The sequence below is a fragment of the Sebastes umbrosus genome, chromosome 3 (assembly GCF_015220745.1).
Source record: "Sebastes umbrosus isolate fSebUmb1 chromosome 3, fSebUmb1.pri, whole genome shotgun sequence".
NCBI lineage: Eukaryota > Metazoa > Chordata > Actinopteri > Perciformes > Sebastidae > Sebastes > Sebastes umbrosus.
In genome coordinates, this window is record NC_051271.1 from 13,566,727 (window position 1) to 13,581,927 (window position 15,201).

Below are 15,201 nucleotides of genomic sequence, written 5' to 3' on the forward strand. Positions count from 1 at the left end.
AGGCAGAACGGCGTCTTGGTGTGGCTGGAGTGTCTGGGAACCCGGGAGTCGAAACTCAGGGTGGGGGTACGTCTCCATGAGCTTTGTGCTTCGTCATCCCCCCGGGGTACAAACACAACGGTGCCAGCCACTGAGAGGGAAAAGAGGAGACGAACAGGGTTTGGGGGGGGGGATCAAGAGAACCGAGACAAATGGGAGTGAAAAGGGTTAGACACACATATATAGGTCAGCGCAGGTGGCTGAATAATTGAGGCACAGGTGGTAGAATTAACGAGGTGCAGGTGAATGAATTAGTGAGAGAGAGAAGCGTGGCCTTGTTCCTGAACCGTAGTTCTAATAACTTAATTTAATTTGTATTAAAATTTCTCTCTCTGTGTTTCTTTTCTCTCAGGTTTGACCCTCAGAAGGGTTTCTGGTGCCAGCTCCTTGAGGGAGGAAAGACGAAATGTTTGGGGAAGAGCAAAGGGAGAAAGTACCCTCCGATGGAGCCGGAGGTAAACATTTTAATTATAATACATTTCTGCTCAGTGGGAAAAAAGAAAATATATATGCATTGAATGAAATGTTAGAGAAAGAGACAAATGAAAAAGAAAAAGCAGCAGCAGTCTGACTGACAGTGATACCCAGTCCCCTCCATCGCTGTGGCAAAATTTCCCACAGGACTCGGCGTCGGGGTGGAAACTGTCAGCCAATCAGATCCAGCCGAAAAGTTACAACCTAATTATGAGGACTCAATAGTGACACAACACCCGTGAGAGAGAGAGAGGATGTGGGGAGGCGGTGGAAAGGGATGGAGGGAGAGAACAGTAGAGGGTAGAAAATCCAATCCATAAATCTTTGTCCTGGCTACTGATTCCACCGAGGAGAGACCAGACCTGCCCGACAATGAATCACACATGAAGACAAACACACACACAGATACAATTTGTCTTCCCTCATGTGCTCGCACGTGGCTAATGCCTGCGCCTCAGTGTCACCTGTAATTATACTGTATTTGAGTTTCCACCGGTGGGGACAGAAGGAGAGGACAGATGAGGAGGAAGAGGATGGAGGGAACACCAGGAGAGAGGAGAGAGGGGGAGATGAGGGATGCACACGGGAGGGAGAGAGATAATGGATCTCATACATCCTTCATGTAATTTTCTACCTCTCTCTAACCTCTCTTTTCTTAGCTCTGTTGGCACTTAGTGGCCCTAAAGTCCTATTGAGGAGAAATAAACTAATCTAAGGATGGTGGCACATCATTAATCTCTCTCAATTTCTTGTTTGCTCCCTACTCCCATGCTGTCTTTTTATTAAATCCTCTAAATATCTCTCCTTCCAACCCTTTTTTTTCACTCCCTGCACATCTCACCTTTCCTTTCTCCTTCTACCTTTCCTTTTTTGTCCCTCCTTGTTCATGCCTCTCCCCAATTTCCTGCCTATTTCCATATGCCTTACTATACTTTCTGTCTTCTTTCCCTATTTCTTTTTTTCCCTTACTGCATCTCCCTCACTCCCCCGTCTATGTCTGCTCATCTTCTTTTACCTATTTTTCTCTCTTCTTCCCTCTTTTTTCACCCCCCTTTTCTCTCTTCAGGCACATGCATATCTCTCCAGGTACTACAGGGAACACAACGTGGAGCTGTCGAAGCTGCTGCATCGCCTCGGACAGCCGCTTCCCTCCTGGCTAAGAGAGGAGCTGCAGAAGGTCAGCAGCATTAAACTCTGTGTGACACTTACAGTATTTCATCAGCTTATAAATGCAAGTCAAAACTTGTCTTCAGCAGATAGTGAAAAAAAAATGTTCTTGAAGCCCCTGAAAACGTGGTTTAAAGTATTTCTTCACGAGATTACATTTTCGTGACTAAATAAGCAACACTTAGAGTCATAGAGTTATTATTCATTAAGCGTCTAACTCCGTGGGTGTGTGCTAGAAACATAAGCATGCAACACTTCAACGGTCATTAGATTTTGATTCAAACATTGCTATACTAAACTGATTGGTGAATGGAAATATGTGTCATCGCCCCTTTTAACAGAGCCCGGCCCACTTCCAACCAATGAGAAAGGAAATTAAAAAAACACAATCCTGAAATCTCTCATGTGTAATAACCAAAACAGTTCTGACTTTGGCAGAAGGTTTTATGTTCATGTAGAGCCCTATTGCTCATACAGTAGTAGGAATCTGATTGAATATGTTTTCAGGGCCTTTAACCCTCTGAGACTCACTTTACTGTCTTTCAGAGGCTGCAGCAGGCTCAGTTTTAGAGCAGGATTAGACGTACTGGTACAGAAAACCTAAGAAATCCATTTGTAGAGTATCTCATGTCAAGTTTTGATGAGTAAAAACATACTGGTGTCCCTAAACAGTCTTGGAATTACGTAAATTGGTTATCACTGTAAAGCTGAGACTCTTGTGGATCCAATGAGTCTAATTGTATTCATGTGTGATGACGTTAGTCCTCATAGTAGCCATTTCATTGCATTGAGACCATTTTTTTAAACTTAACCTCACTGTATAAAATGACCTGTTGTGACCTCTAGGATAATCACAGCCTTGTGAAACTTTACAGCCACAAACTACAGACCTAGAGCATTTGGAGAATGGATGGCTTTTCTAGTAGATTGACAATAAGGGGGTTTCTGAGCAGTTTCCAGAACAGAAGTGTTTTTCATCCAATCACCAAAAAATGCAATTCTTATAGGAATCTCCAAAAGTTTTTGAAATCAAATCACAGCATGGCTTTTTCTATGGTGTTCCTCAAGGTCTTGGTGTCTTAATGTGGTATTTTGGAAGGATTATTGATCATTTTTATCAATTCTCAAGTGGTAGAAAAAATGGTTAAATTTAGCACCAAATCTGTGTAACAAATGGCATCAACCCAAAAATTGCTGCAACAACTTATGAGACAGAATAGAGCATGGGAATGGCCATCATATACTTCTATCATAATAAAATAAAATAAAATTAATCTTCAGGTTCCCAGCTTTCAGATGATGTACACCAATTCTATGTGACATCTACTGCTGACCTGCTATCTCCACCTAAAGACTCCCTGTACCCTTCTAAAAAAGACAAAAATGGCTCTGTGTGGGTCTCTTAAGATTAAGCCTTAAGTTAAACCATACAAAGCAAGCAATAAAAGCAATAGAGGAGAGAGTGGATGGTTCAAAATACAAAGTAAATACAAACATTGCTGGCTTCGAAGAAAAAATAAAGACATCTTCTGAACTCGATTACCTCGTAATCCTGTCAAGGCATTCAAAGCATGCTCTTAAATGAGGCTTCCTGGTGTAAGTGCTGCTGCTGACAGTCGCCTCACCTTGATCTCTGCAGAGCTCTCTTTTCTTCTGCAGTGCTCAACACTGTTTGTCTTTTGTCTGCGGATTTGTTTGTGCTACTGTTTATGATTCAGAGGGAGCCACTTGACGAGTCCGCTTAGGTTGTTCCAGCCCATTCACAGCAAACGCATTACATGTTTTCTCTCCTTTCTCATGGTTGGCATTTGAATCAATACGTAAACAAAATGGAATTAAATTACTTTTCCCTCTTCTCTCTATTCCCCTCCCTCTCTTTACCTCTTTCTGAAGGTTAGATAACCTTTGCATCAATGAGCCAGGGTTAAAGGTCAAGGGGTCAAAGACCAGGAAGTGACCAGGAGCAGCTGATCCTTCAGATGCACTGTCTGTGGCCTTTTAGTGAACCCTGAGGTGAAGGCGAGGACGGGGTGCCTTGTTTCAACCTATAGGAGCTGTGACCGCTGCTGCAGAAGTCACGAGAGCGCAAAAGAAAACTTTGGCGGGCTGAAACTGAACTCTTGAAAAGGATGAACGGAGGAATGAGAGTTTCAGGTGACTGACAGCTCTGAAGAAAGTGGGACTAAAAGGAAGAGCCACATTATGCAGATGAAGATGACTATATGGGAGACGAGGAGCATTTGACAAACCTCTGATGCTCAAACCCTGTTGTGAACTGTGGTGAACTCTCGTGCAGACCTGCAGTGACTTTGATGGTTATTATTACTTTTTGTTTTATTTTCACCTTTAATTTATGACGCCAGAGCAGCGCTGGTCAGCTGTGCGTGGTTCCCATAGAGATGACTTTGCACTAAGTTCTGTTCCATGTATCTCCAAGACAAAAAAAAAAAAAACGCACCCTATGTGGTTTTGTTTTACTATTTTTTTAGGTTTTTTTTGTCACAGCGAGAATGAATACGCAGGGAGGATAAGTGCATAGACTCAGGGTGAGTGACGGGCTGTTACTTTCCATGATAGGTTCTCATTGTTTTGTGAGTTAATATTTTTTAAAAGTGAAGCTAGTTTCTGGTAGATCTGGTAGCCTTGTTCACCCTTAGAGATGTCACTTGAGGCCTTCACTGGAAAAGTATGGCCTGGAAATGAGTCACTGAAGCAAGACGCATTGCCCGCTCATTATTTTCTTGTGCCGAGCCATGCAGAAGAACGCCGTGTCCATTAAGCGGAGCATGAGCGCTGATGATTTCACCGCTAAGGGGACACGAGTTTGCGGGGAAGAAAAACTGACCAAAATGAGCCTAATGGATATGACACTTAATTCCAAGAGTCTTTAAGTAGCTACTGTAACCGCAGGCAGTTTCTGTTTTGTCAGTGTCTCATTTAAGTCTCAACCTCCTTTTTTCTTTCCTTTTTAAAACCAGTGGCCTACGTCGTTGAGCTTCAATTTGAATGCAAAAAAAACCCTAAATGTCAAACACAGAAACCAAAATTAAAGAAATGGATATTACTTGGAGCATAAGATGTTTTTTTTTTAACGACCAATTAACACACATGAACCATATTGTGCAAGGACACATCTGCACACACACGTACACACACGTGTGAAGTCACATAATGTTTGTCCTAAAGGGTTGACAGTAGACTCTTTGTCCTCTAAGGTGAGTGAAAATGACATGGAGATGACAGTTGACGTCAGTCACCATTAACTAACCTAAAATACAATATTATTCACTGCAAACAATGACGTTCTTTTACTATCCCTGTTTTCATCACCATGTCAGACTGCAAAATATAGACGATGCTGTTACACAAACATTGACATGACGATGAAAAATGAAAAAAGAAAGGAAGTCAACGTGGACAGAGAGCAAAATAGCAGACATTCGCACCGTTTGTCATCAATGTCATTGATGTCGTCACACGGCCCAATTTAGACTGCAGTTATTTACCCGTGTAGAAAGGGAAGATATCACATGCTTTATCTTGTGAGAGTCACACCGTGTCACTACTTGTCACACGTGCTGCATTACCATAACGCGTATACACGCTTATTCAGAGAAAGTAATACATAGAATATATCTACCAACACATTGTGGTAATGTTAAAGGATAGGTTTACAATTTTTCAAGTCTGTCTTGAATCCATTCAGCTCAACAGGGACATTTTGTTCAATAAAGTCTGTAACTTTGGAAGATATCCACTTTACTTGACCAAGTGTCCACATGGGCTTTTTTGGACGTGAGGAATCGCCTCGCTTCCCAGGATTGGACGCTAGATGGGCTGCCACGAGGCACCTGATTGGACGAACGCTTTCACTCGTGGGCTGTTGCAACATGGCGGCTCATTTGGAAACTTTTGTGAACCTATCCTTCAAGGCACATACAACATGGTAATCTCATATCAGTCAGTGTTAGAGGGTGTGGGTAAGTGTGTTGATATACTGCAGGGAGGGTTGCCAGGTGAGATTGTATTTGTCGATCTTATGTTGAGCTATTTTTTTTTTTATATCTCTGATCATAAAATGTAGAACTTTCGCAATAAACCTTGAATGTGATGGAGGACTTTGACATTACCAAAGCAACAGGAAAAAAACCTTTACTTACAAAACTAACTTCAAATTTATGTGTTGCAAGTCTGAACACTATTGTCCAAACAGGTCTTTAAGATCAGACTGGAAGACTACTGTGTGAGAAATCTATTAAAACATCCGTTACCAGTAAGGCAGGAGAGAAGGACATCACGCAGCATGTGAATGTCAGAGAGAGAACATATGGTCTATATTTGGAAAAAATCCAATTCATTTTAAGCAACTCTTTAACAAATTTTACACTCAAAGAACCATTTTTTTTGCAGATGAAAGTTTAAATATACAATATGGTCTCCCATAAGTCATTATCTATCTATCTATCAGCAGCAGCTCCATCACTGCAGTAGCCTATTGTGTTTGTAAAGAGCCAGAAGTGACAGTGAGAAGAAAGGGCTGGAATAATGTCAGGTATTCCAGTTATGGCTTGTTTACTGCAGGGTTCGATCTCTACTGCAGAGTTACGGGCGGGGATAATAGCAGAAAGCATTCAGTGTTTTTATTTATTAAACCTGCAGTAAGCAAAATGTTTTTTGGCATCATTGGGCAAAAATTCCATAATATCCTTTCAGCATATTGTAATTCAAGTGTTTTGTGAGAAAACTAGACTTCTGCACCTCCTCATGGCTCTGTTTTCAGGCTTTAAAAAATCTAGCCCACGCAGGTCATTTCAGAGAGAGAGCATTCCTGTAGGCTGTTCATTCAACAGAGGCAGCTGTCAATCACTGGTGAACTCTGATCAAACGGTCAAACTAGGCAGCGCTGATATTTCTCACCTCAAATGTTTTCAGAAACATTTTGTAGTGTACTGTTTAGCAGTAAAATGAGAAAGTTTGCTCTGGCTGGTGGGCGGTTCTTGGTATTTCTTCAACTGATCTCAACATGGCTGCTGGGTCACAAACGTTCTCATTTTACAGCTAAACCGTACACTACAAGATGTTTCTGAAAACATTTGAGGTGAGAAATAGGCATTACAGTAACAGAATATTGATTCATATTTGATCAGCGCTGCCTTGTTTGATTGGAGTTGGTGAGTGATTGACAGCTGCTCAGAGACACCGGAGGACACATGATTTTTTTTTCAGATACCTGTCTCATACACTCCTGTCAGGATATAGTGACCGTTTTATAAAAAATAACTTTTTTCAATCAATCAATCAATCAATTCTTCCCACTGCAGCTTTAAGTCTCTGGTCTGCACACTGTATATTTGAAAAAAAGTACTTTTTATCGTTATCTTTTAATATTAACTATTAACTTCATTGTTGATAAAATAAAATAGGCTTATGATTTGGATATGAAAAAGGGAATTTATTCACAGCCAGTTGCAGCCCAGTGATATGCCACCAGGAGATTTGGGTTGTTGCATTATCTTTTTCTGTTGGTAGATTTGTTATCCCACACAACTTTTTAAGAGTTTAAGTTTAAAAAAAGATAAAGGAAGTACATTACTCAAGTGTTGAAGAGATAATCAGTAACACAAATCTATACACACATTTTCACTGATCTTTAAAAGCAGCTTGTTGAGGAGGGTTGTTCTAGCAGCCCCTGGGATGTGCATGAGATCACCCTTCTTTAGGTTTAATCATTATCCTCAGATCTTTCCCCACTGGTTTTCCCAAGTGTTGCAAGAGTTTAAGGGACGGAAACAGATATGAGTAGAAATAAATTATTCGTGTATAATGAGACCTTCTGTTCTGCACCACCTCTGATGACATCTAATATAAGCTCATTAGTGCAGCGAGCTGCAGCTAGAGGTTCAATGGGAACAGCAGAAAGAAAAAGACAAAAAGAAATGCTGTCTGGTTCCTCTAGTCACCATTTAATTTCATGTTTATGCACAATGCTTTGATTCTGATGTCATATGTAGCATAATTTGAATACAACTGAAGCATAGAGTTCTGAAAAACTTTAATTAGCAGACTTTACAAAAGAATGTTAAAAGATATTCAACATCAAAACCAACAAAAGAACAATCAGAAGAATCAAAAAGGTTTTAATATTCAGTTAAAAAACACACTTTTATGACAGTTTCATAATTGACATTATGAATATAATAAGAAATAAATCTTAGATGAATTTAACACTTTGATTTATTTAATTAACATTTATATTTGTGTGTTAATCATGCACGTTATCCAGGATTTAATTTTTTATATTTCATTTATATGTTTAGTTTCTTATATTTATCCCAGCCCCAAAAAAACACTTATACAATTAGAAATGTTTTTTTCCCCTATATTTAATAATTTTTTATATGTTTTATAATTTGCGTCGAAAGGAGCCAGTTGAGGTGGTTCGGGCATCTAGCACGGATGCCTCCTGGGTGCCTCCCTTGGGAGGTGTTCCAGGCACGACCAGCTGGGAGGAGACCACGGGGAAGACCCAGGACTAGGTGGAGAGATTATATCTCTACTCTGGCCTGGGAACGCCTCGGAATCCCCCAGTCAGAGCTGGTTAATGTGGCCCGGGAAAGGGAAGTTTGGGGTCCCCTGCTGGAGCTGTTGCCCCCGCGACCCGATCCCGGATAAGCGGTTGAAGATGGATGGATGGATGGATGTTTTATAATGTCATAATACTCATAGAACATCACAGGGAATATAAGAATGTTTTGAGGTTTGATTTTCCATAATATGAACTATATAAAATAAGATCCAATGTTTTGTAATGTGTGATAATGACCACAGGAGGGTGCTCTCAGACTTCAGACAGTTCTTTGAGTTCAGGCAATCAATGGAGCAGCTGGAAAACAAGATAAATGAAGATGGAGTTGCACCTTTACTCCCTCAGATATTCCCCCAGCTGCAGCATGTTGTGCCTTTTGGGCTTATTAGTTAAATTAACTATCTGCCTCTGTGTTCATGTGTGTTCAACCATCGTGTCTGGTTGACACATAATTCAATTTTGACTGTTTAATTTCTTTAATTTTAAGCATCATGTCACTTTGATTTTCAAATGACAACAAATAATGAATTAGTGTAGGTGTGTGACGACTAGGGTGTCTCTGTATTCTTCGTCTTGCAGGATCCGGGTCATCAGCTTTATAATCCACACCTGGGCCGGAGCGGTTCAGGATATAAAGCTCACCTCCTTCCCACAGAGGCTCTCGCTTCACTTGGCTGCTGCTTTGTTTTGGTTGTTGCAAACACTTCACACATCCATCTATACATGCTCACATGACATTACTGACATGTTTGTTTTGTTATTTATAGTTATGTCAGCCTACTTTTACACTCGTCTGGTTTCTCTACTTTCAGCTTTCGAGCCAGAGAGGTGACTATTAGTCATCGTTTCAGTCAGGTCCATAAGTAAACATAAATCGTACAAAGGAAAAGTCTGCTATGGAGATACAAATTCCACTTGTGCAATAGGCCCTTTTCACAGCAGCCATTCTGACATGACATTGCAAGGTTAACACACAGGTGTAATTAATAACATAAATACATTATGGCCGAGTTTCATTTAGGTGGCCTGGGCCCTGGTATTGTGCATGCTGGCTCACAGGAATATCTGTGACACTAAATAGAACGGGACCATAATTCATTTTATCAGTTACACCTGTGTTTACCCTGCAATTGCATGTCAAAAGGCTGCTGTTAAAAGGGCCTATTGCAATTAAAAATTGCCATCCATACAGCATTATGAAGTTTAAAGTAATGGATAACCACAAGATGGTGCTATTTTACTAGATATTAAAACATTCTGTACTGATATAAACACAAGTATTTGGCTTATAAGGAGAAAAAACATACAGTGAATGCATAACAAATGAAGTGCTTTGAAACGAGAAGCAAAGCAAACAAAAATATGCTAGAAAGATGAGAATATTTGTATTTATGTTGCCAAGATTTCGTGCAGCTTCCCACTAGTCCCGATTCTTAGATGGGTGTTAAGTCAACATGACATGTTTGCCTTGTAAGTGAGGACAACTCAGAAAATGGTTGCCATTCCTGTCGACACAGTGACAAAGCAGTGACACTGTGTGTGAGTGTGAGTGTGTGTGCATACACATTGTCTGACATAGTGGTGCTCAGTTTGACAGTTTGCAGTCAGAAACGAACCTGAAAGAGCTCCGTTGTTCCAGCTGCTGTCACCTTTCAGATGTGTGGGAATAACAGAACGTGCAACATAAAGCGCTACAATCACTTAGAAAGTAGTGACACCAAAATGTTTTCACATAAACAGACAAAACCTTTAAATGTCTTAATTAAACACACAACAAACACTTTTTTTTTTTTACAAAATTGTATTTATAAAGAAATGTTACAGTACATTAATACATAACACGTAGTCAGTAAACACCAAATAAGAAGGCAGTGTATTTTTTTCAAGTGTACCAGATTGTCTCCATTCAGTGTTGTCAAAACCTCGACGACACTTAACTACATGAATTAACAGTGTCAATATGACAAATCAACACTTTGACATGCTGCTATGTGCTTTGATTCAGAAACACTTGAGTCCCTTCCTTTCTCTGCAAATGTCAAGCAGCGCTGAGACGAGGACAAAATACTGACTGGATGTAAATTAGAAATGCCTGAGTAATTACTAAGACCTGAAATCTGCTTTTTTACACAGCAAAACAATGAGCACAGTGGAGAAACATTACATAAACAATAATGAAATGAGGTTGAAAGACATATTTCATTTAGCAAATGTCAATATGACTACAATGCTTAACGCAAAAGTACAGAATAGTATGCATTAAGTACCTAAACAGGGGTTCTTAGTGCAAGTCTGCAAGTTCATATCATGCAAAATACTTACTGCGTATACGCATGAGTGCATGCAAGTATACTGTATTATTATTTTTTTTTTACTGTGGTCCCTTTTCTACATTTTAAATCACATATTTCATAGAATAAATTACAATATAACTTGATAACAAAAGCAAGCAGAGAAAACATTATTTTGAAAAAATATACATGTTAGTGTAGTATGCACAAGAAACAACAAAGATATTTAAGTTGCATTTTCTTGAGTTGAGATTTAATACCATCCAAAATCTTGCAGCTTAAGAGAATATTAAATCGTTAAAATAAGTGCTTATGAGAGAAAAGACAAAAAAAAAACTCTTCCTCTCTATAAAGTTTGTAGGTGGAAAAAGTCCAGCGTTGCTTTGTGCTCTCCATTTGAAAGTCAGGTTATAACGTACATCACTGGATAATCAGTTCATAACATCAGTTATTCATGACTGAAATATATTGCTGTATCAGTTGTCACCTGACCAATCGAGAAAGTCTTGAGGGTCATTCTTTCTGATCGAAAGTCATTCACCTTTCACCGTGTTTTCTCTACGTGTCCAATCACCTTGCGTATCCAGGAGCTGAAGGCAGAGACTTTGGTGTAGACGCCAGGGGACTGTTGTGTCCGGCAGGCGTGACCCCAGGATGTGACCCCGTAAACCACCCAACCCCCTCCTGGACGCTCACACACCAACGGGCCTCCGCTGTCACCTCGGCAACTGTCCACACGCCTCTCCGGCTGGATGCTGCCGGCGCAGAGCATGCGACTCGTGAAGGCGCTGTGGAAATGCTGCTGGCAGTGACGACGGGGAAGTAAGGAGAGGGGGGCCTGCTGGAGGGTCTTGGAGTACGAGCGGCCTGGGAAAGAGGGAAAGTGTTAGAGTTTAGAGTGAGAGGTAAAAGGTAGGTGGAAAATGTGTGTTAGCATTATAACCTCTGGCGACACCAGCAGGATGAGGTTTTTGATTCTGAGTGAAAAGTCTGGACAACTATTTGATGGTTTGCCATGACATTTGGTATATACATTCATGGTCTCTAGAGGATGAATTGTAAAAACTTTGATCCCCTGACCTTTCAACTAGCACTATCACCTGATCAACATGTATCTTAAAGCTGGGTTGGCAGTTTTCTTGGGGCATCATTGGGCAAAAATTCTATTATAACCGTTCAGCATATTGTAATTCAAATGGTCGGAGAGAAAACTAGACTTCTGCACCTCCTCATGGCTCTGTTTTCAGGCTTTAAAAGATCTAGCCCGTGACGGGAGACTTTGGCCAATCACAGGTCATTTCAGAGATAGAGCGAGCGTTCCTATTGAGTGTTCCTCTTGGCTGCGCTCTAGCTGGTGGACAGTGCTTTGTATTTCCTCAACTGATCTGCAACATTCTATAAGTCAACGAGCGCTTGAGCAACACTTCAACGGTGACTCGCCGACAATTTAGCTGGCAATGCTGGCCGTTTTGTTGCTTTTGTCACTGTGAACATAGCAACAGTATGTCAACTCAAAGGTATTTACAGGCCCACAAGTTTGGAAAGAAAACAGGACGGTAATTCTCATAGAATTGCCGCTGTATAACGCATCGGGATCACAATCACGATCGCGATGATGTTTGAAATGAATGACTAGCACTCGTACAGGTTACTGTATGAAGCGCGTGCATATGCCTGTGTTTGTTTAGTGGGAGGGAATTAGAACAGAGACGGGAGAGCTGGAGGAGGAGGGCTATATTTCCAAATTTTGGCGTTTTTTTTTTGCCTCTTCCAGAAAACTGCCAACCCCAGCTTTAACACTTTGGTTTATGACCAAATCCCTGCAAAACTAATGACATCACTCTCAGCTGTACCTCTGCCAGCACCTTAAACAACCAGTAAAAACAAGGACAAGATCCTTCAACTGAACAACTGAACCCAAGCCTCTACAGTGTTTTGTGTTTCTCCTGGCTCTCTCCATGATCATACAATGATATTAACTATATCCTTGGTAGCTTAGGGTGGTATGTTTGTACAAAATTTGCTTGCATGTGTGTGAGTGTGATATCAGAGTGGCAGAGAGCCAAATGCAAACAGCTGTACAAAGCAGACATCTCGCCTTCAGTTAAACAGCCATTGCAAGCATTCCACTCTCTAAATAGCTTGTGTTGTCATCACGCTTAAGTAAACTAATAAAAACACTGTCTCCCACACACACTTACATGTGGATTCAACCAACATTAAGAATAAAAAGTCACACTAACCCCTCAATAGGAAGTACACGTTTTTGAATAAGCGTGTACTGAGACCTTCTGTAGCCCTTTGTGACTTAGTTGCTATATGATTGATGACATCAGCGTGTAACTTAAAGATCACTAACAGATGTGTGTCGATGTGCGCGGTCAAGTGTACGGACAGATACAGAGCATATAGTGAAACAAGTCCAATTACTGGTGGAGGATTCTCTGCATTTATAGTTGACCTTCAAAATGACTTACATATGGTAGAAATACTGTGGTTACAGCACGGGATTGTTTTGCTGTCTGTCCAAATGTACAACAGACTTTATCCCAAATAACTAGTCCCAGTGTGATAGGATTTTCTACGATCTCTTATTAACTTTTTACGTTACTGCATTATTTATTGATTGATTTCCAGTGCTTTTTTTAAACTGTGACTTTGTCTGAAATCGCATATTGTGCACTACATACCCAATAGGTGTACTATCGTTCAAGATACTTCTATGAGAATAAACAGCAGTGTGTATCTTTTCGGACGCACTTAGCAGTAATTTACGTTGTCACTTCCTGAGAGCCTCCTTGCCGGTTGGAGACCTGTAACCATGGTAACCACTGTCAACCTCATGTGACCAAAACGATGATTTGTTCAAATTTGTGAAAAAAAAGTCTGAACTAATTTCAAATATATATTATGTCTATAGCAAAGTGAAATCTTATACTTGAAGCGTTATTGACGTTACAGAGTAGTCCGTCAATTTCTTTTATGAACTTCGTCGTCACTACCGCTTTGCATTGTAGGATATTTATGCCGCCGTAGTGTCCAGCGTTTGCATACTGTGATATTTATTATATGCAGTTTGCATACTATTGGTTTCATACAAAGGTTTCGGACATACTAAAATATCTCACATACTGTTTTAGCGTACTAAATAGCATGTTAGTCTGGAATTTTAGACGAAACCTGTAACTTATCTTCTAGTTTCTAATTGCCCTGGTACATATTTTTTAATTAAATGTTGTGTATTTACAGAAGCAGATTTCTAGTAAAGCAGATACCAATTTTTAGCTATCATTTTGTGAAACCATTTCCAAATTCTGTGACCTTTTATTCAGTCCAGATTGATATAAAGACAGAATTTAAAGGACAGGTGTGACTGACTCAAGGAAGAACAAACATTCAAATATATGTCTGGTCATGGCACATCCTTGTAAAAAAAAAAAAATTGGAAATAAGCACCAACTCAAATTATTCTTTTGAAGTCATCTCTTTTGTTTCTGAACTGCCCTTAACTTAAAATAATTTAAAGTTGTTAAGATCCTTCACCTTCCCATATACAGTGCTGCTAATGTGTGAAATACAAGTGTGAAATGAAATGATGTCATGTTTTGCACCTCAGGGCCACCGAAGGCACCTCCCCTCTACACACAAACACACACACAGCCTCACCCGTGTCACCCCAGCCGGTAATGTGACAGTTGCTGGCTTGTTTGAGCACTCTCTCTTTCCTCATGGGCAGACAGGCGGGAAGAACATGACGGCTGAATGACACACACTCTCCCGGCATCTGGCCCATTGCCCCTGGCGACAGGCGGACCAAGGCCAGGTCGTAATCGTTGCTATGGGAGCGGTAGCTCGGGTGGAGGACGAGCTGATCGACGCCGTACTCCTCTTCGTATTCCTCGGGGACGAGGGAGTGGTAGTCGCCCACTCTGACTTTATACTGCTTGGTGCTGTTTCCATACCTGCAGAGAGAAATATAGAGGGGTGTATCAAGGCCATTAGAGAAAGAGGGTGTGAGCAATCCCACTGCAGACATAAACCATGAGCAATAAAACTACGAGCTCTGGCCGGGGTTCCCTCAGCAACATCTAGAGCTGGAAAAGGTTTAAGCATCTTACACTTGCCATGCTCCTATGGGTTTGTTTATAGTTTGTTTCCTGTCTTATTTTGATAGTCACTCTCCTAATGTCTTGTTCTACTTCTGCTTTTGTCTATTTTCCATCCCACCTGTCTTGTATTAGTCTCGTTTGCTCTGCCCTTGTGTTGTTGCCTGCCACGCCCTCGTTGTCTCCTTTGTTAGCCAATCCTTGAGTTTCCCTCCTTATGCCAGTGCCTTTCTCCTCCAGCTGTGTTTGGTTCTCATGATTAGTTTTCTGTGTATATATACCTGTGTCTTTTCCATTGTTCCTTGTCAGTTTGTGGTGTATCCTGCTGTTTGCAGCTGTTGTTTTGCAGTGCATCTCTGCTGCTTGTGGTCTAAGTCTGGTAATAAATTCTTGTTTTTTTCAGTTCCTGTTGTTTCTGCATTTGGCTCCAGAGGCCTGTACTACAAAGCAGGATTTGCGATTAGCAAGGTAACTTCAGGGTTAACCCTGGGTTTTCCATTCTACGACGGTGGTTCACTTCTTACCGGGGTAGATCACC

General features: G+C 40.7%; 2 protein-coding genes across 4 annotated transcripts in view; one reads left to right on the plus strand and one right to left on the minus strand.

The window, feature by feature from the left end:
• Positions 1–5,791, plus strand: part of ndst3 (N-deacetylase/N-sulfotransferase (heparan glucosaminyl) 3) — a 119,780-nt gene extending 113,989 nt beyond the window's left edge. For 2 of the 3 annotated variants that reach the window (XM_037765005.1, XM_037765004.1), the window contains 3 exons: positions 392–494; positions 1,580–1,690; positions 3,579–5,791. In XM_037765005.1, the coding sequence (XP_037620933.1) occupies positions 392–494; positions 1,580–1,690; positions 3,579–3,608 (244 nt within the window). In that variant the 3' untranslated portion in view covers positions 3,609–5,791. Of the gene's footprint in view, positions 1–391; positions 495–1,579; positions 1,691–3,573 lie in introns of all 3 variants that reach the window. The other variant, XM_037765006.1, reaches the window with a different exon arrangement.
• Positions 5,792–10,061: 4,270 nt separating this feature from the next.
• Positions 10,062–15,201, minus strand: part of prss12 (serine protease 12) — a 28,014-nt gene continuing 22,874 nt past the window's right edge. Inside the window, exons 12-13 of the mRNA XM_037765722.1 lie at positions 14,224–14,519; positions 10,062–11,424 (exon numbers count right to left, since the gene is read on the minus strand). Coding sequence (XP_037621650.1) covers positions 11,102–11,424; positions 14,224–14,519 — 619 coding nt within the window. The 3' untranslated portion in view covers positions 10,062–11,101. The remainder of the gene's footprint in view (positions 11,425–14,223; positions 14,520–15,201) is intronic.